The sequence below is a fragment of the Plecotus auritus genome, assembly GCF_963455305.1.
Source record: "Plecotus auritus genome assembly, chromosome: 1".
NCBI lineage: Eukaryota > Metazoa > Chordata > Mammalia > Chiroptera > Vespertilionidae > Plecotus > Plecotus auritus.
This window is the reverse complement of record NC_137770.1, coordinates 84713416-84739121: the sequence shown is the minus strand read 5'-3', so window position 1 is coordinate 84739121 and position 25706 is coordinate 84713416. Positions and strand designations below refer to the sequence as shown.

Sequence of the window (25706 nt, the reverse complement as noted above, 5' to 3'; positions counted from 1 at the left end):
TTCTGGGCCTCACCCCACAGCTGTGTGGGGGCTGGAGTTCCACCCCTTGGGCTCAGCTGGGATTCTCTGGAGACAGCTGTAAAAAGGCATTAGCCTGCCCCCTTGACAGCCCCTTATTACCTTCCTCATCTCCAATAATTAACCCCCATGGTGCCTGGGCCCCCCAGGATTGGGAGGTGAGGATAGGGGCTCCTCAGATTTCCTTGGTACATAGTTGGGGTGAGAGTGTAGAGACATGTGACTGCCTGGTGAACTCTGGCCGTTTTTGAAAGATGCTGGTTCTTAATGGTATTTGTGGGTGCTACAGACTGCCCAGTGGGCATCTGAGACATAATGGGTAGAGGCTGAGGTGCTAAGACTGGTTCCCTTTATTAATGGCCAGAAAGTCAGGATCACTGAAGAGCGTCAGTGAGGGGCCACAAGACTATGGGGCCTGGAGAGATGGGGCAGGGCTCTCCACTCACTTCCAGGACCCAGGGGGCACAGCTGATCCAAGAGGGAGAGGCACTGGTCACTCGAGTCACAAGGGTCAGGACAGGCACCTGAGAGACAGTGGGATCGTCATAAGCACCCTCCTCTACCAAGCCCCACTTTGCACCCCCTAGTTAGTGTCCACTCCTTTGGGCCCCCAGGACTCACTGAGAGGCTGAGGGAGTGTCCGTCCGGTGGGAGGAAATCACGGGCTAGGGCTGGGAGTCGTGGTAGGCGTGCAGGGCCTGGGCGCCCCGGGGCTGATGCCCTGGCTGGCGTAGTACTCCACCACCTGCCGAGGCACCTCAGCCAGGACACACTTAGCCAGCGCAGAAGGTGCGGCCTGCGGGTGGGGGTCATGGCAGTGGTTGTTAGGAACCCAAGCTTAAGGGGCAGGGGCAGGTGTGGGCAGGGCTTCGGAGTGACCAGCTGGGCTCTAGCATCCTTCTCAGGACATCCATCTGGTGGGAGAACCAGGTCAGATTTGGGTTTGTGAGGCACTGTGGAGTCCTGCTGGGAGGGAGCATCGGACACTCACATCCTTGAAGTCCCGGAAGGGAACGAATTGGACGATGTCGCGGGCCGCGGGCACCCCTCGAGGGCAGCACAAGGGACCCTCGTCGCCATCCAGCAGCCGCATGTCAGAGAAGTCAGCATTGCCCACGCCCACGATGATGATGGACATGGGCAGGCGGGAAGCACGCACGATGGCGGTGCGGGTCTCAGCCATGTCGCTTACCACACCGTCTGTGAGCACCAGCAGCACCGAGTACTTCTGCGGTGGAGGGGAGGGAGGTAGCCTCTGTATGCAGGGGCACTGGCACATGCCCCAAGCCCAGCCCCTGCCCCCACCCCACCCAGGAGCACCCGGGCAGAGTTTGGTTGCCTGCTTCCTCTCCTCACCGTGGCTTGGCCGGTGCTCTGCTCCCGCTGGGCTGGCTCAGCCACGCGGTTGATGATGGGGGCCACGTTGGTGGGGCCATAAAGCTGGATCTGGGGCAGGCAACGGCGGTAGGAGGTGATGACCCCCGAAATCTCTGTGGGCAGAGGTGAGGTTTTCAGAGATTAGCAGGGAGTCCTTCCTGACACCCCTTAAAGCAAGGAGGTGTCCTGTTCACCCACAACCCCCCCCCCCTGCCCAGTTTCTCAGTAAGAAGGAGAGTTGGATGGTCCAGGCACTGGGGCAGTTGGGTGGGTAGATTCTGGGCCAGGGTCTGGAAGTCTTACCAAATGAACCCAAGCAATGAATGGGTAAAAGGTCGGGGAGCTGGGCCCATGGGAATGCAATCTGTGCTTTGTCATGGGGTGTACAGGAGTGTGCAGCAAGCTGTATTTGGGGGGCTGGTGGGAGCATCCCCTCTTACCTTCACATTCAGGATTTTCCGGGTCAAAGTTGATAGCAAAGTCATGGGACACCTATGAGAACAGCAAGGGGATCATTCCTTCCTGTCTCACTCTCCCACCAGCTCCTCCCTTCTCTTGGCACCCAGCCTACCTCGAAGTTGGGAGGAATCCGAGCCCCAAAGCCAAACGCTGGGAACCGCTTATCACTGGGGAGAAGAAAAGGCTGTAGGGTCCATCCAGCAAAGCCTCCCTGCCTGTCTCCGGCCCTGCCCCTCACCTCTTTCTACCTGTCATAGTCTTGGCAGATGCCTCCCACTGCACGCAGGGCCTGCAAGTAGTGGTTGGGCTGGCGAGGGCTGAGGCAGTGTAGGGACTGGCTGCTCCTCGGGTCCCCATTGGAGGCTGTGAAGTCAATGGCCACCTGGTGGAGGTGGGGAAAGGGACTTGTTACAACCTTGAGAGCCAACAGAGAGGCTAGGCCAGTGCTAGTGTCTGTAGGGAGGACTAAGGTGAATCTGGGTGAGCCCACAGGTAGCATCGTCATAGAGCGGGGTGAGGGGTACAAGATGACAATGCTAGGCTCATGAGAGGCCTAAGTAGGGCAGAGGGCATTCTGGGTTCTTTCTGTTCACTATAGGCTTAGCCCTTCCCTCTTATCCGTGTCCCCATCCCCTGGGCATTTACCGTGAAGCTGATCTGGCAGCCGCCCATGATGTAATCCAGAAATGTGTGTACCTTTTCCACCTGGCGGAAGCAGGGGAGGTAAGGTGGAGGGGTAGTCCTTTGGGGAGGGAGCTAGGTGGGGCTTCTGTTGGGGAAGTGGAGGAACCAGAGCTTTTGAGATTGAAGTTGGCAGTGGTATAGGGCAAGGGTATTCAGTTCCCAGAGGCAAAGGAAGAGTTGAATGTGAGGTTGCAGTGGGGCTCAGGGCTGGGGCAGGGCTTGAGGCTGGCACTGGGATTTACCGTGCACTGGGCCAGAACTACAGTCCCCGAGCTCTTGTAGTTCTTCTTCTTGTCCCGATACTTGGGGTTGATGCAGTCCCACTGCATCTAGACCCCACATTCCCCAAAAGCCCAGGTCACAATTCCATCAGGTGAACCCTCATCCCCCTTCCAGCAAAGCCTCCCAGAGCAAGACCTCCATGGCTCAGTCCCTAGGGTGATGCTGAAGATACATGGTGGCCTCTTCACCATCACCCTCAGAATTTTCCCAGAGGTATTAGGGGAGTCCTAGGGGAGGGGTCTTTGTGATACCTCTTGTCCAGGATTTGCTGTTCCTTCCTGCATCTCCTGGAAGGTGCTGGTGAACTCTCCAATGAAGTCATGTTTCCCACTTGAGTCATAGTCATACACCAGGAACTGAGAAGGCAGGGGGGTCAGGGTCAGGGATGCTTTGCAGTGGTTCCTGGGGCCAGGGGGAGGGACTCAGGGAGGCAGGGGTCTAACAGTCTCTAGGTCCAAAAAGACCAACTCAACCTGCCCAGAGAGGCCATTTGCTGAGAACTTCATTCTTTGGCTCAGTCTGGCAGGGACTTTGGCTTCTGATAAAAGGCACACATGTAGGCACACATGTAGGAACACGGAGCTGTGACAGGTTCTTTACCCCACAGTGGGGGAGAGGAAGGGAGCTTGCTACACTCAGGGGGAAGGTCTCAGGCAGAGACTGGATGCTTCAGTAGGCTGCCCTTGCTTGATGGAGGCTTCACCTTGAGAGGCCTGTGGATGTCACAGCTGCATAGGGAGTGCAGGGACAGGCGGAATGGCTCCCAGCTGGGGTTCAGGTTGTTCTTCACCACCTTGGAGAGGCACCAGAGAGCTCGTCACCTCCTATCTAGGTTTCCCTACTCTGCTCCTCCTCCCTCCTTCCCCACAGCCCCAGGCACCAACCTCGGTCCTCCAGACCAGCTGGTCACTCTGGTCCTCGTTGGTCTTATAGATCTCTATGAAAGGGTCAGATTTGCTGAACAGATCCTGGGGACATAGGGGAAAAGGCCCATGAGCCAGGTGAGGTGTGCAGGGGGAAGCGGCTAACACAGAGAAGGGAACAGTGCCGGGACTCTGGGATTTGTCTTGAGTGGGAGGCCTGGACTCTGGGATTTTGACCTTGTTGTCCAGCTTGTGGGCTCTGAAGGTGAGCTGCACATAGTCGTTGGTGCCAGACACCTCCTCAGCGACAATCTGCAAGGGGAACAGAAGTGGCAGCACTCCCCCCTATCCCCCTCCCACAAGGGCCACCCTATGCCCTTTCTTTTAAGTGGGGGTCAGTCCTGGGCATGATGTCACCATGGATGTCCATGCAGGGGCATTGAATGCCCTGTCCAAGGGTGAGTATAGGTGACCTTGCCTACCGTGATGGTGGACTTGCCCGCAGTCTTCCCATTCTTCAGCAGCAATGGCTTAGTGACCTTGGTTTGTGACACAATCTGGAGATGGAGGTGGAGGGAGACCCGGCTGTGAGGCCCCACCTGCCTTGGCCAGGGTATAAGGGACAGGGGTAATAAGTTGGGCTAAGGTTGGACTGTGACCCCCATTGTTTAGATGAGGAAACTAAGACTCGGAGAGGTTAAGTGTCTTGCCCAAGGCTGCACAACCAGTGAATGGCGGAGATGGAGGTCCAAGCCTGGAATGAACTAGCCCTAGAGCTCATGCTCTCTGTTAATTTGGATTTCAGAGAGGAAGGCAGAAGCTGATGGGGTGGGCTGGGAATGCAGACCTGGCCCAAGGTGCACTCTGTAGAGCCAAGGAAGGTGTCATTGCTGGGGCCGGTGGCTCCGTCCTCAGCATCAAACACGTGGAACTGCAGGGGCTGCTTTTCTTCAAAAAAGTACTCAAGGGCCAGCACCCGGGAGAAGACTGGGCTGGAGCAGGAGCGCAGTACCTCTGTGCGCTCCACCTACAGCAGGAGGGGTGAGGGCCCTCTGGGAACCCAGGTACTTTTCCCCTGGACCACCCACCATGCCAGCTTTCCTTGGGCTGGCACACCCACAGCGACTAGCTCTTCCCTCCCTAGGTTGACCGCCCCCTCTCCCCTCCCTCCCCTCCCCGCCCCAGCTCAGGGTGCTGCCAGCTCACTAGATCTTCAGCCCTCTGGGGCTCTCATAAGACCTTTGAGAGCAGTGCCACTGCCTGTGGGGCCATCTCAGGCCCCTCTGTAACTCTGGGCTTTAGAAACTATAAATGATTTGTGTTTGTAATGATGGCACACCCTTCACCAAGGTTACCCACACAGCCTGGAAGAGGCCCCTCAGGGTCTTCACTTTCCCATGTGAGGCCTTTGTTGCCTCCACCCAGCCTCCCTCCTTCCAGACCTGAGTTGCTCTCACCTCCACCCACTGCTCGTCAGAGTAGAGCTTGAGCAGCACGCAGGGGTGGGGCTTGGTGAGTGTGTCTCGGTCCAAGAGGCCATGGCAGGATACCCGAAGCTCCACCCGCGAGGCCCCCAGTGTCATGGCTGGGGGCTCAGGCACCCATCCCATCTCAGGGTCCGACATGTCACTGTGGGGACAGAGCAGATGGCCTGGATACTGGAAAGGGAACACCTGCCATGGGAGGGGGTCTATCTTCTGGAAGCCCTTGCCCTGTTTTCTGAGGCCCGGGACCTCCTGGACCTACTGTTTCCCCTGCCCTCTCTGGGCTCGGCTTCCCTTGGAGCTCTGAGCAGAGGAGGGCAGAGTACCTGAGCCTCCCACACCTGCACAGCCCTGTGCTTCTGTCACCCCTTCTGGCCTAGTATGTAGGAAGGGGCTGGACAGGGCTAAAAGGTTGTTGGGGGGGGGGGTGGGTTTCCTGGCAGTCTTGGTTCCTAGGCCATCGATTGATCTACACTTTTTGCTGCCTCAGCACCTTCTGCTGTTTCCCAACTGATGTTTGAGCCAGCACAGCACTCAGTCTTGGCCCCAGGGAGATAAACTGGGGCAAGGGGGGTGGGGAAGGGGTGGATGGGCCCCTGGAAGTCTGAAGAGGATGGGTCTCAGGAATGGAGCTGCAGTGGGCAGGAGGGGGCAGGGTGAAAGGTGCCCTGGGCTGTCCCTATTTATCTCCCCGCACTCACTTTGTAGTTGGATGATGGGAAGGGAGGGTTGTGGGCTTGGGGAGCTAGAGGCAGAGCCCTGTGCCTGCTGAGAGCTCCTCCAGGCTCCTGGCAGGGGCTCCCACTATGACAACTCTCACTTTCCTCCCCACCTCCCCTGTTCTCACACTTCTTGGCAGCGCTGGCAGTGTCTCTTAGCGACGCGATTTTTGGGGAGCTGCAGCCCCCTCCATGCTGCCCGTGGGATGCACGCAAGCCACCCTCCCCCAGCAGTGGTACCAAGCCTCGGGCAGCAGCAGGCAGGGGTACGCTGGCCCAAGTTCATGGCCGGTCAGTTCATCTATCTGTATCTGTCCACGTCTCAGGGTGAGGCTGTCTGATCTCATGTCGTGGTTCTGCCAGCGAGTGTGCATTGGTGTGTCTGAATGGTCCCACCTTGTATGTCTGTCCCCTAGTCCTGTGTCTGTCTCCAGGAGGGTGTGACAGTTCCTGTAGGCACCTCCCTCAGAACTGGAACCCTTCTCTGGCTGGGTACCCCCTCCCCACAGCCTGTGCTTTCTGGATCTGTGAGGGAGGGTCTGGACTGCAGGGGTCTCTGCCTTCTAGCCACCAGTCTCCCGGTTCTTGCAGGTCCCCTGAGAAGGGCAAGGGCATGTGATAGTGAGGGGATCCGGCAGAACCGGAGACTTCTCTGGGGGCTGGGGGAGATGCTATTACAGAGACTGGGCCGGGCTGGGCTGGGCAGGGCTGGGCTAGGCTAGGGAGGAAGGGGAGGCTCACCTGGGCTCTAGCTGAGGGTTCCTCTCTCCGGCTCTGGCCCCGGCTTTGACTCCTTTTCTTCTCCAGCCGCTGGCGCCAGCTCCGGCTCTGACTCTGCTGCTATTTATGGGGCCGGGATGGGGAGGGGAGGTGGCAGTACCAGCTCCCCCCTCACCCTCCCTCCAGTTGGGAGGGAGAAGAGGAGAGGGGCAGGGACACTGCCTGGGAAGGAGCCACAGATCTCGGGGAGGAGGGTGGGCTGGAAGGTGGCTCAGAGGCTGGACCTCCACAGACACAATGACACACATCTTCTCCTTCACACCACACCCACACCCAGCATCACAGAGATGCACACACATTCACACCGGGAAGTGATGGAGACACGCACCCACAACCCACAGGCTCACACATATCTTGACACGCACAGACGCCAGCACGTAAACTCTCTGTGACACCACGACAGTTATAGCCCTACAGACACACATAGGGAAACACACCCAGTCTCACGACACTCTCCACATCATATTCGTTAAGGATATTTGCGTATATGAAAGAACGCTGGCTATACTTGTCACTCACACACACTCACTCATACCAGCCCGAATACAGCAGAATGGAGATCTTCACGTGTTCCTTAAAAACCACTCTGAACCTCAGAGCTCTGAGAATGAGATTCAGTGTCCCAGCCACCTTTAACAGGGAGACACAAGGTCATGGACACAATTGCTTGAGGGCATGCAGTCTCACATTCTGGTCACACAACCAACTCCCTGAGGACAGGGCTGCCAGTGGGATGTGCTGAAGGACTGATTCCAGAGGCATTTTCCCAGTGCCCACAATTCACAGTCCCCTGACCCGAGATTCCTTGTGGGAGGGGCCAAACCATGCACAGATCTTGAGGAGAGATTAGCCATTCCCTAGTGAGACCAGGGGAAGTGAGCAATTGCCTGGGAGCTGCCTGCCCCACGTGAAGACATCTGGGTCCATGGTGATGGTGATCTGGGATGAGTGGGCAAGAAGGTTCCCCAGAACACCTTCACCTTCAGGCCCTAAGCAGGCAGTCATTTACTGACAGCTCCTGGGTACCAGGCACTGTGCCAGGGGCTGGGGCTATAAGGTGATTGAGACACAGCTCCTGGCCCTGGGGGAGGTGTGTGTATATAGAACAGACAACCTCACAGACAGAGATGATAAGCCAATACACAAGTGCCGTTAAGTGTGTCAGGTGCAGAGATGATAAGCCAATACACAAGTGCCATTAAGTGTGTCAGGATCTGGTCAGGATGCAGTGGGCCGCAAAGAGGGAGGGTTCCATGGGATGAGTCAGGGGAGGGTAGTGGGAAGGGCTTCACAGAGGACGAGGCTCTTGAGCTGGAGTCTTGAATGCTAAGCTGGTATTTGGCAGCACACCAATGGGAAAAATTAATTTAATCATCAATCTTCTCACACCACAGACGCTTCTGTTCACCTTCAGGCCGCTTTACTCCTGAGATTTCTGACTATTGATGGTGCCTGTAGGATGGCACACTATCTAATTCCACCATTAGTGAGCCTGCCTATGTGTAAACGCACACACACACACACACACACACACATGCACGCGCGCATACACACAGACACACACACACACAGCATCCTGCTCCCAAGTCTCCTCCTGGTACACTGGGGTCTTTCAATCCCACCACACACCCCAAAGCTGGACACACACTGGTGCTGGTTTCTATCATTTTGGTCTCTTCTCCAGCCAGCTCAGCCCAGATCCTACACATGACACTTACTGGGGCTTGGGGACCTCAGTCCCCTCCAACCTGTCCATCACTTCTCTGGCCTTTCCCTCTCTGCTCAGAGCCCCAGCCCCAACCCTGTGAGATATTCCTCACTCTTCCCCACTGAGAACAAGCACTGAAGGGGAACAGATGGTGGGGTGTGGGGCAGTGAATGGGGAAGGCAGCAAAGACTCAAGGCAGGCAGTGATTTTTTTTTTTTTTTTAATTCTATACAAGTGGGGAGAGAGCCCCTAGGGGTAGAGGGATAGATCTGCCCTCCAGGGAGGGAGATGCCCCCCACCGCGACTCTCTGCTGAGGGAGCAGGCATTCAGAGCCTCCCTCTTTCCAGGTTGCTCCCTCCCTTCCTGTCCCCCCTCCTGTCCCCCACACCTCATTCTGCCATCCAGCCCCTGTGAGATGGGCTGGCAGAGGGACCTGGAGGTGCAGGAGTCGGGGGTCAGGGGGTCAGTCCTTGTGAGGCACATGTCGAGAGGAGGGCTGGGGAGGGTGCAGCAGCGGCTGTCAGTCTGTTCCTGGCTCACTGGTTCCTGCTGGGGACAAATCCAGGGAGCCCTGTTTCCTGGGCAGGGAGAGCCAACCACCCATGTTGGGTGCACCATGTTGGACAGGTGGGTGGGAAGGGGAACTGCCCTATGGCCCACCCACCGGCACCTGTGGAGTCAGGGGGCCGTCTTCTATCAGGCTCCAGCTTGTCACAGGACTGTGCCCGCCGCGTCCTCTTAGGCTTCAGGGGGGCAGACCGGCGGCCTGGATCTAAGAGCCCTGAAATGATAGTCAAGGCAGGTCTGGCATACGAGTGGGCCTCACAGCTGGGTGCTTGGGATGGGGACCTGGTGTGGGCAGCAGGGTCCCAGAGGCATCCCGAGGCCCCCTCCAGCCAGGTGGCAGACCTTGGACCTCGGACTCCTCTTGGTCCTGCTGTGAGCCCAGCCTCAGCCGGGGTTTGTTCATTCCTGGGGCTGCACCCCCAGCCTCAGCCTCTTCCCTGCCCCCTGGCTCCTGGGGGGGACGGCGGCCCCTGGGCACAGCCAGTGGCTTGGGTGGCCGTGGAGCTAAAGGGGGGTCCTGCAGCTGACAGAAGAAGGAAGATGCTGGGTCATTAGTTAGTCCTTTGCCTCATCAAACTGCCTTCCCCACTCACCTGGCCAGCCCTCACCTTGGCATTCCTAGCCAGAACGGTCCTCTCTGGGAACAGGCCCCCCTCTTTCTCCTCCTCCCCATCCTGGGAGGAGGGGCTGGGGCTCTGGCAGCTGTGGTTGGGGGCACTCTCCTCAGCTAGGGGATGGGGAGAGAAGAGAAACTGCAGGAACAGGCATTCTTGCATAGCCCTCCCTGTCCCCTGCCCCTATGAAGCCCTGGAGGCCTGGACTTCCCCATTTGCTCCTATGCCTCTGCCTTAATGTTCCCTTCTGCTCTCACATTTCCTTAGATCTTGGCCCCCAGGATGGTCCTGAGCCCGTCACCTCTGGAGGTGACGTCACTCTCCTGCTGGGATAGAGTCAGAGCCTGGGGCCGTCTGGCCCACAGGCGGGCCGCTCAGCCAGGGCTGCAGTGCCAGGCCCTGCCAAGGCTGCAGCCTGGCTCTCCCAGGACTTTGTCTCCAGTCTGACTTAGATGGTGAGAGCCTCCAGGAGGGGCGCCCTGGCACCCCCACCTCCTGCCTCTGTGGCTTTATGCAAATTGAGCCTGAGGGTACCCCACCTGGAAGGTGTTGTCCGTGTGTGTGTCTGTGGGTGTGGGTAAGAGAAGCCTGAAGGGTGCTGGGGCGGGTGTGCGCACAGTGGAGCATCCAACTCCCGTGGTCTGAAGGAAGGGTGGAGCCCCACTTTGCCTATTTAACCACTTTGTGGGGTGAGGGGAGATGGGAAACCAGCAAGATGCCCCCAGAACTAGCTGGGCCTTGGAGGATGGGCAGGAGCACAGGCATTCCCAAGTCAAGGGCCAGCCTGGCTCTGCACATGCCTGGTGCCCTGGCGTCTGGTGGAGAGGAGGAGGGCGATGGAGTGTCTGTATCTACAGTGAGATGTGTCCCTGTCAGTGCTGCTGAAGGGTCAGATGCCAGGCCTGTGGGAACGTAGATTGACGCTGAGCTGACCAGCTTTCCTTCAGAGGTTCTGTAGGTGCAAGGTGCTCGGAACCCAGCAGAAGCGAATGTCATACCACGAACCCCTCCTTTTTATGCCTTCAGAGTTTCAAAGCCAGAAGGTAAATGACTTGTATAAGGTCAACCCAGCTGGTGGTGGCTGAGCTGGGCCTAACAACGAGGGTTTCTAACCTCCGGGGCAGGACAGGCTCTGGCCCCTTCCCTGTGGCACCTGCTGCATGAGCTGAGGCTGGCTTGGCAGCTGTTCTTGGAGGAGACTGGCATGTCTGAGGTGGGCCTGGCATGATGCATACTTGCCCACTCTTCCCAGCTGAGGGTCAGAGAGAGGACTTGTCTGTAGAGGGTGGCGCTCTGCTGACAGTGACCACAGGTGGCGCTGCCTGGAGAACTACCTGGAATCTCCCACAGCGTGTGTTCTCCTCTGCCAGTCCTGTCGGGCCTTTCTTTGGGTTGGGCTGTCGCTTTTGGCTATCGCTTTGTAAATATCCTTAGACATTTCCCCTGTGCTGACTCTTCACGGCCCCACTTTGGACTCCCCGATGCAGGGCCGTGGCTTCTGTGTGTTTGGGCACAGCCTGGGCCTCAGTGCTGCTGCCTGAGAGAGGTGTCCGTACCTATGTGCCAGGTGGCCTCTGCACGGCGCATGGCGCTGAAGCTCGGCTTGGTGCTTTGAGGGGGTGGTGGCGGCTTCCAGGCTCCAGGCCCTGGGGCGGATCGGGGATGGAAAAGGGGACCGGGAAAGGCAAATTAGGAGAGGCCCCTGAGAGAGGGGTCAAAAGAAGGAAGGGAGGGTGACGGTGCTCACCTGCATCATCCGAAGAGCGCCGTTTCTGCCACGCCTGGACACTGCCCTCCAGGTCTGGGCTTGTGCCCTGAAAGGAGAGCTGAGTGTGGGGCGTGGGGGGGGGGGGGGGGAAGGAGAGCAGGGGGATGGGGGGGGCGGGGAGGTCCAGAAACGCCATCTCCAGGCGGGGACTGCAGTTCATTCATCCCCAAACGCCCTCTCCAGGCGGGGGTAGCAAGGGGCTACCACTCCAGCATCTTATGTCATTAGTCCCTAGACCAGGGGTGGGCAAACTTTTTACTCGAGGGCCACAATGGGTTCTTAAACTGGACCGGAGGGCCGGAACAAAAGCATGGATGGAGTGTTTGTGTGAACTAATACAAATTCAAAGTAAAGGAGCGGAGGGGAGAGCAAGAGAACCGGATAGAACAGCCGGATCCGGCCCGCGGGCCGTAGTTTGCCCAAGGCTGCCCTAGACGCTTGCACCCCGAAGAGTGGCACCCAGACCACCCTAGGGGTACATGAAATGGCTCGCATGAATGAAAGGACTGCTATGTTAATAGTTATATGTTTATTTTATATGTAGTAAAAGAAAACATGACTTTGGTTTTAAAGATAATAATGCGCAGGTCCAGAGGAAGTTAAAAAAGGCGAGTTAATTTAAATGAAAACAATATGTAAATAATAACACAGGTGGAATGTGGAGAAGATAAAAATCAGTCCTAAAGTGGTAATCAAGTCATCAAAGTTTGGGAAACAGCTCTGGAGGTAAGTATTTCTATGACCGCCCGTTTTACAAGGAAGTAGAGGCTCCAGAGGTTAGGTGACCTGCCCAGGATTCCACGGCAAGTGTCTGGTATGGGCAAAGCTGCAGCGAACACCTCTACCGCCAATGCATGGTTTTTCCCACTGACCCACCAGGGATGGGGGTGCAAGAAGGAGAGGGTGGTAGACAGGGACCCACAGGACCCTCACTTCACCGCTTGGGCTCCCCTCACCTCTTGTTTCCCATCGAAGCTCCAACCTTTGGTTCTTCCCAACCCAGGAAGGGCAACACCTTGGACTCTTGGCTGTTGTGCTGTTGCAGGGGCCTGGCCCCCCTCCGCTGGCTCTGACCCCTCAGAACCCTGAAACAAGTTCTCAGGTTTACAAGCAGTTCCTGAGGGAGGAGGGGCTCCACAGGCAGCAAGGGAGTGGGGAGGGCCCCTGCCCCTCGGAGCCCCCAGCCCGGGGGAGCCCTGCCCACACCCTTGGAAGAGTCTTTCCACTACCCAAATATGCATGCAGCACGCCCAGCATGCTATGCAGGCCTAGCCCACTCTCAAGGAGCAGGGTGTTGGGACGACCAAAGTTCCCCAGAGTCCCTGGCATCCTCCCCGTAATTGCCTGGGTGAGATGGGCAGGTGGGCTATGTGTGGGACAGCAAACGGGGAGGACACAGTACCTCCTGCCTCACTTACCATCTTCCTGCGGAAGGAAGGCCCCCGGTTCCCCCCCAGTCCAGGGAGCAGGCCGCTCTCCTCCTCTGGGCTCCAGCAGGGGGAAGAGTTGTTGCCAAGGCTGGGCGGGTCTGGGCTGGGGGGGCTCTCCTGAGTTGGGGGTGGGGGTGGGGGCGGAGGGAGGAGGAGTCCGGTGGTGGGGGACCCTGGTCCCCTGTCCCCCTTGAAGCTCCGGGGCCGACGAAAGTGAAACAGGCCTCGGCGCCTCTTCTTCTGCAGTGGAGGCAGCGGAGGCTCCGGGAGGCCTGGCCGCAGGGGCCGCAGGGTCCGAGGGCAGCTGAGCAGGGTCAGGGTGAGTTAATGGCAGGGCGTGGGGAGATGTAAATGCCAGATGCAGAGGTAGCTCGGGGTGGTGCTGGTAGTCTATCTCAGGTCTCACAAACCTCCCTGTTTCCTCTCATCTAGTTCTCCTGCTGCTCTGCAGCCCTTCCCACTTATTTCAGGGGAGACGGTGTCCTCACCTTCCCTGTCATAATCCTCTAGCAGATCAGCTCTTCTCCCAGGCACGCCTCCTGCCCTCCCCTCTGTCTCTGCAAGTGACCCAGTTCCTCAGGGCAGGACAGTGACTGAGAACATGCCCTCAGGCCTCTTACCCTAATGGTCATACCACCCAGGGCCTGCAGCCAGCCCCAACCTGCCCTGGCCCCGTCTCCACCACCCCACTTGCCCATCCTTTCTAGCTAGCTGTCCTGAGATTAAGAAAACGTGGGAGACAAGGGCTAGGTGTGGAAGGACAAGAATGTGAGGAAATGTCCCAGAGAGACTGGCTTTGTCCCAGGGCTCTGTCTCCATGGGAGCTGGGCAGGCATGAGTCCTTCCAGGCCTCGGGGCTGGTGAAATGGGAGTGTGTCTAGGTGCCACACCTGGAACTCTCATCCATGACCCTTCGGCTGAAGAAGTCCTCCAGCCCCTCATCCAAGCGGGTGGCCATCCCGTTCTCCTGACGCGTCCCAGGCACGGGTACCTGCTGGGAGGAAAGTCCGGTAGGGAATCTCATCCGGGCCAGGAAGGACCGCCCATCAACTCAGGGCCTTCCCCTTTGGACGTGGACTGGCTTCTCTTGGCCCCATGGAAATGTAGACTTCAGTCCACCTGGAAATTTACTAAGCTTGGCAGCTCTCACCACAATGACTGCTACTGTCTGGCAGACAGATTTCCTATCTGTGACAAGGTCTAGCTCCCATCCAAACTGGACAGTCCCTCTTTTGGTGGCTTGCCAGGGCCCCTGCCACATTCCCAAGGCTGGTGCTCTGCACCTGGCCGGTGAAGTCGATCCTCTTGAGAGGCCTTAGGGACTCACATTGGGCCGACCAGGTCCTGGAGGGGTGGTCCTGGGGGGTCGGGGCCTGCCTTGTGTTTGATGCCTTAGTTTATAGCCATGAGTGGGAAGCTCGGATAGACCTTCCCAGGAGCCACTAGCAGTGGGCTGGCTGTTCCCAAGTCCTGAGAACCAACCAGGAGGGATCCCCAGACTCCCCAGCTGGCTTTCCATGTCATGAGGGCTCCCACCTGTGGGGACAGCAGCGTTAGAGGGACTAGCAGGAAGGACAGGGAGAAAGCAGGCTGGTGAGACAGAGGAAAAAGAAAGGGAAACAGGGCCATTAGAATCAAAGCTGGGGACTCACTAATGAAGGCGGACACTGGCCGGATCTTGCGGCAGCGTTTTTGCTTTTTGATGGCCATGGTGTCCTGCAGAAATGGAGGTGAAGAGTGGGGCACATGGCAGGACCTCATCTGGAGCCTCCATTCCTCATGAAGCCTTCTTTTTAGAGTCCCTCCTGCCTCCCTCTCCTCAGGGGTCTGGGCATTGGGATTAGGGAAGAGGCTGGGCTGGTTGGACTGGTGGGTGAGGCCAGCTCCGAAGGGGAGAGTGGAGTCCAGAGAAGTGGAAGGGGACAGTGTTTTGCAGGTTCATGGGCAGGACCTAGGTTAGAGAGGGGGGTGTGGGTGGGGTGCTCACGATGTTAGTCCCAAGTTCATCATCTGTGGTCTCCTCGTGGTCATGGTTACGGCCCCGGCCCCGGCCCCGGGAGGACAGATCCTGCCCTTGGCCTGGCCCCCCTGATGGATCTGATAGTGTCCTTAGCTGGGCCAGGTGCCGGGCCTGGGGAAGGACAGCATCCTAAGGAAGTGGTCTACCTCCCAGAGCCTTGAGGGGAGGGGTTGCGGGGGAGTATAATGCCCACAAACAGGGCATGTCTGAACTGGCTTACCAGGCTCTTGTGTGAGTGGTATAGCTCCTGCAGGATTTCATCCACTATGGAGTTGGTTAAGTAGGTGACAACTGAGAGCTTCACTTCACTGTGGGCACAGGTGGGGCTGCTCAGCCACTCCTTCCCCAGCCCTGGGCCTCAGCCCTGCCCTTCCCCAGGTGCCTGAGGGGGCGGGCCGACTAGCCTGGCCATCCAAGGAGGCCCTAACATGCTGTAGGAGGCTCCCGAGGGCCACACTCAAATCTCCATAAAGGCATCCTCAGTCCCACCCACCGACCTCCCGCCTAGGTGTGTGTGGGTTAGGAGGGTGGGCAAAGAGGACTGAGGCCCCTGGAGCTCCAGGGTAACAGAGCTGGGTGAGTGGGGTGCCGAGAGAGCTCTTCTGGTCTCTGCTGTAAGAACAGAAACCAGTTCTTCTTGTAATAATGTTTCTTTTTCTTTGCTTTGGTGAATGGTGGCACCCAGACCCAGAATGAAAGAGGCCTAGGGGTGAAACCTGGGAGGGACAGTGTGTAGCCCACACACTCCAATCACATCAGTTCTCTTTGGCCATGCCTCCGTAGGAGATGACTCTGGTGTACGTGTGTGGCTATGTGTGTGTGCACTGCCCGGCTCCTAAACCCCAGCTCAGCACTTAGATTTCTAGGGCAAAGACCAGTCCGACCCTGAGTAGCAAGGTTGCAGTTGGTTAAAGATTTATCCCTGGTAATGGAGATTGTGCCATTCATTATTCATGGTTGAGAGTTGGGCCCCAAGTTCCTAAGTGTTCTGGGCCCAATCCAGCCCTGACCCAACCCGTCTGCCTCTCACTCCAGCTTGTTCTGAATGTCCTGCCCGGCTTGCTCCAGCAGCGCCCCGCGGATGAAGTTTCGGGGCACAGTGACGCGCTCGGCCACATTGCTCAGCATCTTGTTGTGCCCCTCAGCTACCCGCATGGCCACGGGACATAACTCCTGCGTTAGGCTGACCATGGACTCCAGGATCACCTAATATGGGAGAAAGGAGGCCAGAGCCCAAAGGGGGGCAGGGTCAGGGATGGCTTTCCAGCCGAGAGACAATAGCCTGTCTATTCCAGCCCCTCAGGCGTCCACCCTACCATATGGACAGGGAAGTCAGTCCAGGGGGAGAGGTAAGAGGCCAGGGGCCAAGACTGAAGCTAGCAGAAACAATGCAAGCCCAGTTTTCTAGTAATGTCTTTGCACAGTGGGAATGGGGGTGGTCTCAGCTCCGCATTTCCTTCTTGCCCCAGTAATCTCCCCAGGCAGACCTAGCCCTCGGTTTAGAGCCTGGGTCAACACTAGACTCTTTCCCCAGGACTTGCCTGCAGCTCCTTGTCCACAGCCTTGGACACCTCACTGGCTACTGACTCCAGCCTCTGCCGCACAGGCCCGTCGTTGGCCAGCACGTGCCCCAGCTCATAGAGGCTGGGAAACAGCTGTGTAAGGAAGGGGTTATGGTCATGCCAGAAACAGGCCTTTGTGCCTGGAGGGCAGATGCACAGGCAGGGCCCAGACACTTCTGGGATAGCATGGCTGGCCCTCCTGGGTTCTGGATTGCCAGGGAGAGTATATGGGGTGCTGTGCAGGGCTCACCGCCCGGGAGTTCTTGGCGTCCTTGATGAGGTCCCGAGCGTAGAGCAACTCATCCTGCACGGGTTCCAGGGGGCACAACCTCAGGGCCCGGACCTCCTCTTGCACGCGTCCACACAGCCGCTGCAGCATCTGCAGCACAGCCGGCAGGAGTGTTAGGGGGACCTTGCATAACACCCTCCCAGGTAGGACCCCAGGCACCCCGTTTCTGTGTCTCCTTGGGCAATGCTATTAGTGCCAGCATTACTGGGGTGGTGGTGATATCTCTGGATGGCCTGCTCGCACTTCTTCTGGGGAAGCCCTTCTTGAATGCCCAGTGGAGCTCCCACAGTCCCGTGCACCCCTTGTCTGGGGCCCTCACTGTTTGCCCACATGTTCTCTCATTTTTGGGGCCCCTATTCTTCCCCAAACTTGAGCCCAGTTATGGGCATGATGTGATGCCTCCTTCATGCTCCTCCGCCCCCCGTCACATCACACCTGTGCCTTGCATGCCCCATGTGTCCCAGAGGGAAACGTTTACTTGCTCGGCGCTGCTGGTCACCAGGCCCTGCTGCAGCCTGAAGGCCTGCTCCTGGGGACACGTCTGGGAGTGGTTGTTCCTCACCAAGCACCACTGGATCTGGAGATGATGGGGTGAGCGTGTCAGGGCCTGGGGATGTGGGCTGGCCCCTGCCCTCTCTGTTCCACCCTGTCTAGGCCACCACCTTCTGCCAGACGTCCTCAGTGCGCTCGGGGGCACTGCGGTAGGCTTGGGAGATGTCGCTCACGGGGAAGGACATGAAGCGCAGCGTGTGGTTGCTGTGGACATAGAAGCACAGCTACGTGGAGGAGGAGATGAGGAGAGGCCCCTGCTCCCCCAGACCCACCTCTTGCTGACCACCTCCCTTGTTCATGGCCCTTTCTAACATTTCTGTGCAAATAGGTCAAGAGGGCTGGTGTGAGACTGAGTTAGTTCAGGCTTGGTCCAGGCCCAGGAAGCTGGGGGCCTGGGTCAGGGAAGGGCCTGGTCCACTCACCTCTCCAGGGCCCTCGCAATGTCCAGAAAGCCCAGGGCAGATGTATTGTTCCGATCCCATAGGATAGTTCTGGGGAGAGTTTGAGCAGAGCTTGTTACCTTCCCTTTGAGTCCCTGTTAGGGGCAGGCCACAGCCCCCTTCTTTCCTGGGTAATGAGGCAGACTCAGAGATGGTTTGGGACTGAGGGTTTCCTGGAAGCTGGGGCAGAGCAAGGCAAGCAGGAAGGGTGTGTGTGTGTGTGTGTGTGTGTGTGTGTGTGTGAGGTCAGAGGGTTCAAGTGGGGACCCACCTGAGGGAGGAGTTTATCTGCAGGGCTTTAGACAGCATCTTGGCCCCAATGTCCTCCATGCCATTGCCGCTCAGATCCACCTTGGCCAGGCAGGTGTTGCTGCCCAGGGCATTGATGAGGATGCTGGTGCGCAGCTTCAGCCGGGAGTCTGCCACAGACAGTGACTGCAGGGACTGTGTGGGCAAGTAGGGGTTGGGCCCAGTTTCCGAGGCTCCCGCCACAGCAGGTTCCCCCCATTCCCCTGGCCCAGTCACTCACACAGTCCTCTTCCTGGATCATCTGCACCAGCTTGTGGAGGATCTCCTCCAGGGTCCTGAGGGGAGAGGGCTGGGGTCATGCTATTGGGGGAGTAGGGAGGGATCAGAGGCAATACAGTGAGCCAAAAGGAGAGGGGGCTGACAGAGTGAGGGTCTGTGGTATGGGGAGGGGCCTTACTTGGCCTTGACATTGAAGTTCTTGCCCAGGAACAGGTGTTTGAGGGACTTGTTCTTGCCAAGTGCGGGCACCAGTGTCAGGAGGTCCGAGTCAAACCCTGGCCAGTAGATGGGAGAGGCCTGGCCTTGAGGCCGAGGCTCACAGGATTATCCTTAATGCTTCTCCCCCACGCTCCAGGCCCTGTCCCCACATGGCTCCCAGGAAGAAAACACCTCCACTCACCATTATCTGACAGATCCAGGCTGCCCACACAGGTGACAGCCCCCAATTGCTCTTGCAAAGCCTGGGCTCCTGCTGAGCGGAGCTGCAGGAACAGGGTAGGGGGTGGGGCAGGGAGGCAGGGTAAGGGCGGGGGGAGGGCACCTTTAATGTTCAGAGACCAAAGTAGTTATGCCAGGACTCAAGTCATATCAGGTCTGGGGTGTAAAATCAGGAGGCCCCTTCTCCACACCAGATTCTTCCCCATGGCTCTCTCCCTTTCAGTCAGAAAAGTCTCCAGGCCGCTGCACCGGAGATAGCTCGCTCCTGCCCTCTGGTGGGAAAGCCTGGTATCTCCATCCGCAAAGCTTTAAGGGGGGAGATACTGGAGACTGAAAATGACCTCTGGAAAGAGGGAATCAGACCACAGACTGAGACGGGAAAGTGGAGGTGTGATCAGGTTGGGGGGTCACAGAGGAGTAGTGCAGAGGCAAGATATTGCCAGGGTTTGACTTAGGTCAGAGAAATGAACAGTGGGTGGGGGACAAGCAGTGGGATTGGGGGACTGAGGGCTCACCTCACAGCTGCTGAGGTCCAGGTGCAGATCACTGAGGTGACTGTTGAGGGAGAGGCCCTGGAGCAGCGCCCTGTGGGAGGAAGGCCAGCAGGCCCACTTTTTACCTCTCGCCGCTTCTCTTACGGTTCCCCCTTGGACGCTCCCCCAACCCTGCACCCACCCGACCTGAGGGCCTCCAGGGGCAGCTTTGTGGCAGACAGATTGACGTGGCTCAGTGTGTAGGCGCTGCTGAAGAACTGCTTGAAGGCTGGTGGGGCCTCCCGGCCCTTCCTGCAGAGAACCCTGGGGTCAGCAAGGGAGAGGGACACCCACCACTTGCCCCATCCCTTCCTGCACCCCTCATACTCCCACCTGTGAGAGCAGCTGTTACGCGCCAGGTTGAGGTAGGTTAGGTGGGAGCAGCAGCCATGGAGCAGGGCACCCAGAAGCTGTGGGGAGAGACATGGTGGTTCTCACAGGGGCTGGGAGGGGTGCTGGGAGGGGTCTTCCCTCCCCATTAAGGTCCTGCTCTTACCCCCCCATGGTCAGTCTATGTGAGCCCAGCTATGGATGCCCACTTGCCCTCATATTGCCTCGGTTTCCCCTCTGTGGAAAGTGGGTCTACTCCCTGCCTGGTCCCCAGGAGTGGTAGAGAGGCTCACAGACAATGGATGCATAAAGCCAGGGTCACCACAGGCTCCCAAGGTGCCTTGTTCACATGGCCTCCTGGTGGACGCAGCCTTGGGCCAGGGGGATGGAGCGAGGGCTGGCTTTCATGGAGCCAGCACAGCCTTGGGCAGGGACCGAGATAAAGTGCGGCACAGGTGTCAGCTGTGGGTGCTGCTTTACAATTCAGCTGAACCTGAAGTCACCCTGCCAGCTCTGCCCACCTTCATACTCAAGGAAGGTGGCAAGGCACAGACCCACCCTGGCCTCCCCAAATCACCTCAGGCTGGTCCACCATTACCAACCAACCCCTCACCAAGTCAATGGCGCAGTCAGTCCCTGCCAGGTCCAGGTGCACCAGAGCGTTGGGCTGGGCCAGGAAACTGTAGAGGGCCTGGGAAGGGAGGGCAGTGGGGTTGCAGGGGAAGGGGTGATAGAGACCCAGGCCCTGCGGCCTGAGCGTGCTTCGGCAGGGGCTTGGGCTATGTTCCGTGGACTCACATTGGACTCGTCTGTGGCAAGCAGCCCAGGGTTCTTGCTCAGGTCCAGGTACCGAAGGGAGCTGGCAAAGGCCGGGTTGGCCCCAAAGGTCTGGCCCAGCGCCTGGAGCCCTGAGCACAGCGGGCACTGGGCTGGGTTGGCCCCCATCCCCACCTCTTCTCCCGGTGTACAACGCTTCCCCACTCCCAAAATGTGGCTCCTTTCCTTTCCTTGATCCCTGGGAGGCTGTGTGAGTGTGTGGATATGCCTCTGGATGGGGCTCAACAGCCTAGGCAGCACTGGGGAGGTTAATGGTCAAACGTCAGGGTTCCCAGTGCAAATACCTCGAGGGGAAATGGCAGTCTTGGCCAGGCACAGTTTGGTGAGGCCAGTGGGGAAGCAGAGGAGATGCTGGCTCAGACTGAGGAAACCTGGGGAGTGGGGAGAGAAAGGCACCCAGTGAGAGGCTGGGCAGTGGGAGCAGGTGGTACAGTCAGGGTAGGGGCGTGAGTGGGGTATAGGCCTGGGGTCAAGGACTGAGGTGTTGGGGCAGGGGCTGGTATTAGGTTGGAGAACTGCTGTTCAGACCCGGGTTGGGCTCTGGGCTAGGACAGGGGTCTGCATTGTGGTGGGTGTAGGATTCCGGGCTGGGGCTCACCCTTGTCCTCGATGGGATTGTGGGACAGAGTGAGGGCATGTAGCACACAGCTCCCGTTCTCCCCAAACACACAGGCCAGCTTCTGGACAAAGTCCCTTCAGGCAAGGGGAGGAAGGATTTGTTTGTCCCAGCCCCTGGGCTTCCCCTCCTCCTCCACCTGTCCGGCTGGCTGGGACTGCAAAGGACAGAGGCCCCCAAGGTGGGAAGCAGCTCAGGGTCTGCCACGGAACTTGTCACTACTCTGGAGCACAAGAGAAGTTGTGCTGAGACAAAGCCCAGCTTCGACCCTCGAGTTAGAGACGCCCACCCCACCTGGTGGTTGATGGAGCATGCTGGGGAAGGCCATGCTGGGGAAGGCCACGGAGCTGGGGGTCAGGGGGCTTAGGTCTGAGTCCAGCGTGACCATTGACTTGTTTTCTGCCCTCTTTGGGCCTCAGTATCTTCTTTTGTAAAGTGAGGAGCAGAATGAGATAACTCAGAGGTCCCTATCATGCTCTGAGGTTCTGTCGCCCTAAGACTACATCACGGGGGCACCACTGCCCAAGGAGGAGGCTGGCTCACGTCTTAAGTCCAGCATTGTCCAGCACCAGCTCTTCAAGGCTCCCTGACTTGCTCAGGGTATGTAGCACCTGTTCCAGCACTTCAGAGCCCTGAGGACAGAGTGGGTGCTGTGATCAGGGACCAGAGAGGACACTTCTCTCTCCCACTTCCACCACCCCTCCTCGTCCCTACCAGCCGCAGGTCCTTGCAGTAGAGTTTGGTGAACCACTGGTTGTAGGCCAGGGCTGCCACCATTAGGGCCAAGTCTCTGTGGGGAGATTGAAGTGGGTAGGAAAGTGGTGAGCAGGTGGGCAGGAAAGAAGAGACTAGGGATAGAGTGGTTGGGCTGGGAAAAGCCTGGATGGGTAGAAGGCAGTGGAGGGGGGTTGGGGAGAGAGAGCTGGGACTGTGGGTGGGATCAGAAGGGCTTCTGTGGTGGGGGTGGGGAGTCTATCCCATCAGCTTACCGGCTCTCCAAGTGGCTGAAATCTAAAAGATTGAACTCCCGGTTATCCTCGGCATGATAGATGGTGTCCACATCCTTGGAGAGGTAGAACTGGCTCACCCCTGCTCCCCTCCTCCTCCTCCTCTGCCTCCTCCCTCCAGGTCCCAGCTGCCCAAATAGTGGGTCCCTGCCCAACGCACCCATTGCACCTCCTCACGGCAGTGCAGCCCATTGTAGTCACACAGGGCAGCATAGGTCTCGGAGAAGCCACCTGTGGGGCAGAATATGGGCTAGCTCCACGAGGGGCAAGGGAGTGAGGAACAGGTTTGGGGGTCAAGGAAAGGTCAAGGTCATTTTATGTGCTAGTGTCCTGGGTTCCTGCTACACCATGAACCCCTGAGGTCCAAGAGCTGGTGAAACCCCATATAGAAAGGACTCTGGACAAGGGGCAGGATGGTTTAGGTCCCACTTTCGTCAAGTCTGCCCCGGCTCACCACACACACTGTGAGTGGTAGATGTGGAAGTCTCAGAGTTGGGGGATGTGTCTCGGGGCCCTTCTGGAGTGTCTGCATTTCCACGCCGGATTAGACACCTGGAAGATGAACAAATCCATCCCAGAGAGAGGTGAAAAGAGGCTCTCAATGTCTTATGGCTTCTGGATCCCCAGAATAAAACGGGAGCAGGAACATGCTTGCTCTTCTCCTTGCTGTCCTAGTAGCTCAGGCCCAGGGGAAGGAGGGAAGGAGGGAGAAGTTTCCTTGTTGTCCAACCCCTTGAGAGATTCCTCCTTTGCCACTCACCCAGGGCCAGGGCAGACCTTGGAGAGGGCTGAGCTCACATGTCGCGTCACTTGGTCCACACTCTCAGCTGATGGCAGCCGCATGCTCACCATGCCTCGTTCTGTCTCCACTAGGATCTGGGGGCGAGGGAGCAGCAGGCCTCACATATTGACTCCTTCCTCCTGCTGGCCCAGTAGTGGGGCCCAGGCCCTGGTGCTCACCTGGTTCTGACTGAGTGTGTTGAAGGCCCGGATCTCCAGGACATTGAAGGAGCTCTCCACCTGGGGGTGTGAGGATGCTCAGCTCGTGGTAAGGGTCTGGCTGCCATGCTCAGGAGGGAGCATGCCAGGTGCTCTCTGCTCCTCAGCCCAACTTACCTTAGCTGGGACTTTAAGGGGGAAGAGGTGGAGGCGCCAGGAGGTCAGGGCCTTCAGAGAAAGGAAAAGAAATCAGCAGCAAATGGCCATTCCCTGGGCCTTTGATTCCTGCCCTCCTCTACCCCCCTCAGCCTGTGTGCAACCTGGCCAGCAGCGGCCCTCTGTTCTGGGGGTCCTCGCTCTCTCTCATGCCCCATTCTAATCTCCTGGACGTTGACCCAGTCCAGCCTAACCCCTCTCCTAGACCACATCTCCTCAGCTCTTCCCCACCTCTGTCTTCCCTGCCTCCCGGCTCTCTGCCCTCAGCAGCCCAGCTGCCCTTGGTGCCTCCCTCTGCTCCCAAGCCCAGTGCCCTCACCAGCACTCGGTCCTCAAACTTCTTGGGCTTCGTCTCCAGCTTCACACGATGTTGCTGGAGCACAGCCCCTTGGCTCAGGCACCTCCGGATGCTGTCTGCAGGTGGATAGGGGCCTGTTCAGAGCTCCCCTTACCCTGGCCACCCACCTCCTCAGGGATCTCCAGGGGCAGAGCCGGTTGGGAGGAGAGAGAAAAATAGAGACAAAGAAGGACAGGGACACACAGCTTTCATTCTTGGGTGACGTTTCTCTTCCTATTAGAGAGGGAGGGGGTGTGGAGAAAACTCTGGTTCCTGATGTTTCTGAATCAAGGGACAGCCGCTGAGTGACCCTGTCTGTGGGAGGGCGTGTCTTACACTTCTGAGGGTGTGAAGGGTTTTTTCCAGCCTGTTCATTCCAGCAACTGTCAGCCCATACACAGTGAGTCAGTGTGTAGGGGTGTGGGCGGGTCCCTTTAACTATATTCTAGGTGGTCTTGGGTGTGAGTGTGTCTGCCTTTTACAACGCGCGCGCGCGTGTGTGTGTGTGTGTGTGTGTGTGTGTGTGTGCCTTCTGAAGACGCCATTGGTGGGGATGGGAAGTGTGAATGAGTATGCTGTGCTTGCAGTTGTGAAAGGGGCACAGAGCCAGAAGATTCCGGTGTGTGTGGCAGGTGGAAAGGAGTTAGTGTTTAAATGAGACCCTACCCAACTGCTGGCAGACCATCGACAGAGAGAGAGAGAGAGAGAGAGAGAGAGAGAGAGAGAGAGAGAGAGGTGGGGGTCCAGGCGCTATAAAGATGTTTGTACACACATCTCAGGATTGTGCTTGTGTGTGTGTGTGTAGGTGTGGGAAATTGCCAAGGCGCGCATGCCTCTGAGTATCCTTGAGCTCCTGATCTCTGCCTGGGCTGCTGCCTCTGGGGGTCAGGGTTGTGGCAGTGCTGGGGGGCCGGGCCTTGGTTTGAGCCGAATCTGAGGGCCATGCAAACAGGAGAGGCCTTGAGGTGTGGGTGTAAGGTAGCGAGAAGGGGGCAGGCTGGGACGGGGCACTGTGGGAGGTGAGCTGCAGAGATCTTGCTCTAGCTTTTCGCTCCAACGCAGGCCCTCTTCACTGACTCCCTTCTTTGCCCCACTCGTCTGGGCGCTGCTAGGCTGCTAGGGGGCTCTCCGGGGCTAGTTCCGGGGCGGGGCCGGGAGAGGGAGGGTGTAGAGCCAAGAGGCGGTCAGGACCAGGGGCAGCTCCCATCGTGCAGCCCCGGGTGGGCCTGGCTCCGCCCGGCGGGGAAACAAGGACTCTCCCGAGAGGAGACTAGCCGCCTCGCTTAGGGGTGGGCCTGAGAGTCAGCCCTAGGGGCCGCGAGGGGACTACACCTGTCACCAAAGATCAGCACGGGCGGCTCTGGGACAAGAAGGTCCTGACAGGGTGAGGCGAGGGGGGCGGGGGGGAGCGGATGATGCTCCGGGGACAGATGTCCGCAGCTGGGATGCAGGGGCAGGGGAGGGGGTTGCTTTGCAAGCGGGATGCATGGGGCGGGGGCGGGGGCGGGAGGCACCGGGGCTGGGGTGTACCGCGGGGAGGAGCGCACTGGGTCTCGAATGCTTGCAGACCTGGCGTCCCGGAGACCACCGCAGCCTCGTACCTTGCAGCTCGCGGGTGAGCTCCGTGCTGGACTTGGCCATGGCGGCTGCTGTTGCTGCCGCTGCTGCAGAGGAGTTACCGCCACCGCCGGGGAGCCGCGGCACATGCTAGACCCGGCTCCGTCAGGGCCCCGGCGCTGAGCGATGCTGCAGCCGCCGAGCCCGCTCTAGTCGGGGCGGCTGCGTGAGCGCTCCTGCCCCCGCCTCCCGGCGCCGGGTCCCCCGCCCGCCCGGGGAAGTGCGGGACTGAGCATGCGTGCCGCGCCTCCCAGCTGCGTGAGACCCCGCGCGCTCGCGCCCACCCCTCTTGCCGGCTCCCGCGTGAGACGCGTGGTGCGTGTTGCCAGGAGCCCGGGCCATGTCCTAAGCGGGGGACAGCGTCCCCGCTTTGCGTGCCACACACTCCTCGAGCATCACGAGCAAAACCCATTTCTTTTGTTTGTGGGCCTGGGTACCCCGGATCATCCTTGCAAGGCCCCTTCCTTTTCACGTTTGTTCGGCCGACCTGCGAGGGAACTCGGGGCCCAGGGCAATGCCAGGAGAGGACCTGGCCAGATCTAGGGGAGTTCGTCCTTCCTCTCCTGCTGCCCAGCCTTGGGGATCCCTGTGGCGCTCTGGGAGTTCCCATGCCGCCTCTTTCCAGCTGACAGCTCTGCAGACACCTCCACCCCAAGCAACACGCTCAGGTCCTGGAGATAGGGAGGAAGGT

The 25706-nt window shown here is 58.6% G+C and overlaps 2 protein-coding genes across 13 annotated transcripts; both read right to left on the bottom strand.

Moving 5' to 3' along the window:
* Nucleotides 1-350: 350 nt before the first annotated feature.
* Nucleotides 351-7216, bottom strand: CPNE6 (copine 6). Its single transcript, XM_080686582.1, has 17 exons — nucleotides 6628-7216; nucleotides 5141-5312; nucleotides 4531-4710; nucleotides 4166-4240; nucleotides 3921-3995; nucleotides 3705-3788; nucleotides 3524-3613; nucleotides 3072-3176; nucleotides 2781-2867; nucleotides 2500-2559; nucleotides 2103-2236; nucleotides 1967-2021; nucleotides 1836-1887; nucleotides 1375-1508; nucleotides 1010-1246; nucleotides 640-814; nucleotides 351-542 (listed from the first exon to the last, which is right to left on the bottom strand). Exons 1-16 carry the CDS (start codon nucleotides 6963-6965, stop codon nucleotides 677-679), a joined length of 2016 nt encoding a protein of 671 aa, XP_080542708.1. The 5' UTR covers nucleotides 6966-7216; the 3' UTR covers nucleotides 351-542; nucleotides 640-676.
* Nucleotides 7217-8596: 1380 nt separating this feature from the next.
* CARMIL3 (capping protein regulator and myosin 1 linker 3) lies at nucleotides 8597-25169 on the bottom strand. 12 transcript variants are annotated; one of them, XM_080650655.1, is made up of 40 exons: nucleotides 25000-25169; nucleotides 23381-23475; nucleotides 23023-23073; nucleotides 22867-22926; nucleotides 22667-22782; nucleotides 22361-22458; nucleotides 22067-22137; nucleotides 21889-21962; nucleotides 21614-21689; nucleotides 21443-21549; nucleotides 20882-20976; nucleotides 20568-20654; nucleotides 20245-20354; nucleotides 20060-20137; nucleotides 19450-19526; nucleotides 19264-19368; nucleotides 19099-19168; nucleotides 18546-18627; nucleotides 18324-18420; nucleotides 18147-18201; nucleotides 17889-18061; nucleotides 17600-17668; nucleotides 17288-17381; nucleotides 17104-17202; nucleotides 16587-16715; nucleotides 16316-16429; nucleotides 15805-15980; nucleotides 14995-15082; nucleotides 14742-14885; nucleotides 14407-14470; nucleotides 14082-14290; nucleotides 13645-13748; nucleotides 12743-13058; nucleotides 12281-12409; nucleotides 11304-11370; nucleotides 11113-11202; nucleotides 9551-9669; nucleotides 9285-9465; nucleotides 9040-9156; nucleotides 8597-8924 (listed from the first exon to the last, which is right to left on the bottom strand). In XM_080650655.1, the coding sequence occupies exons 1-40, from the start codon at nucleotides 25037-25039 to the stop codon at nucleotides 8896-8898; spliced, it is 4155 nt and encodes a 1384-aa protein (XP_080506781.1). In that variant the 5' UTR covers nucleotides 25040-25169; the 3' UTR covers nucleotides 8597-8895. The 12 variants fall into 12 exon arrangements, with proteins under 12 accessions (XP_080506781.1, XP_080506782.1, XP_080506783.1 ...); XM_080650656.1 differs by having other exon boundaries at nucleotides 13645-13745; XM_080650657.1 differs by having other exon boundaries at nucleotides 13645-13745; nucleotides 21443-21531.
* Nucleotides 25170-25706: the final 537 nt, after the last annotated feature.

What these genes read in the sequence shown, in the direction of transcription:
- CPNE6 (XM_080686582.1), bottom strand. Translation starts at nt 6,965, where the DNA reads ATGTGTGTGCATCTCTGTGATGCTGGGTGTGGGTGTGGTGTGAAGGAG. An exon ending in CTGACGAGCAGTGGGTGGAG is followed by an intron (nt 4,711 to 5,140) that starts GTGAGAGCAACT and finishes CTCCTGCTGTAG; the next exon opens with GTGGAGCGCACAGAGGTACT. An exon ending in CAGCAAATCCTGGACAAGAG is followed by an intron (nt 2,868 to 3,071) that starts GTATCACAAAGA and finishes TGTGGGGTCTAG; the next exon opens with ATGCAGTGGGACTGCATCAA.
- CARMIL3 (XM_080650655.1), bottom strand. Translation starts at nt 25,039, where the DNA reads ATGGCCAAGTCCAGCACGGAGCTCACCCGCGAGCTGCAAG. An exon ending in AGTTTGAGGACCGAGTGCTG is followed by an intron (nt 23,074 to 23,380) that starts GTGAGGGCACTG and finishes CTTTCTCTGAAG; the next exon opens with GCCCTGACCTCCTGGCGCCT. An exon ending in GCCGTGAGGAGGTGCAATGG is followed by an intron (nt 21,963 to 22,066) that starts GTGCGTTGGGCA and finishes TACCTCTCCAAG; the next exon opens with GATGTGGACACCATCTATCA.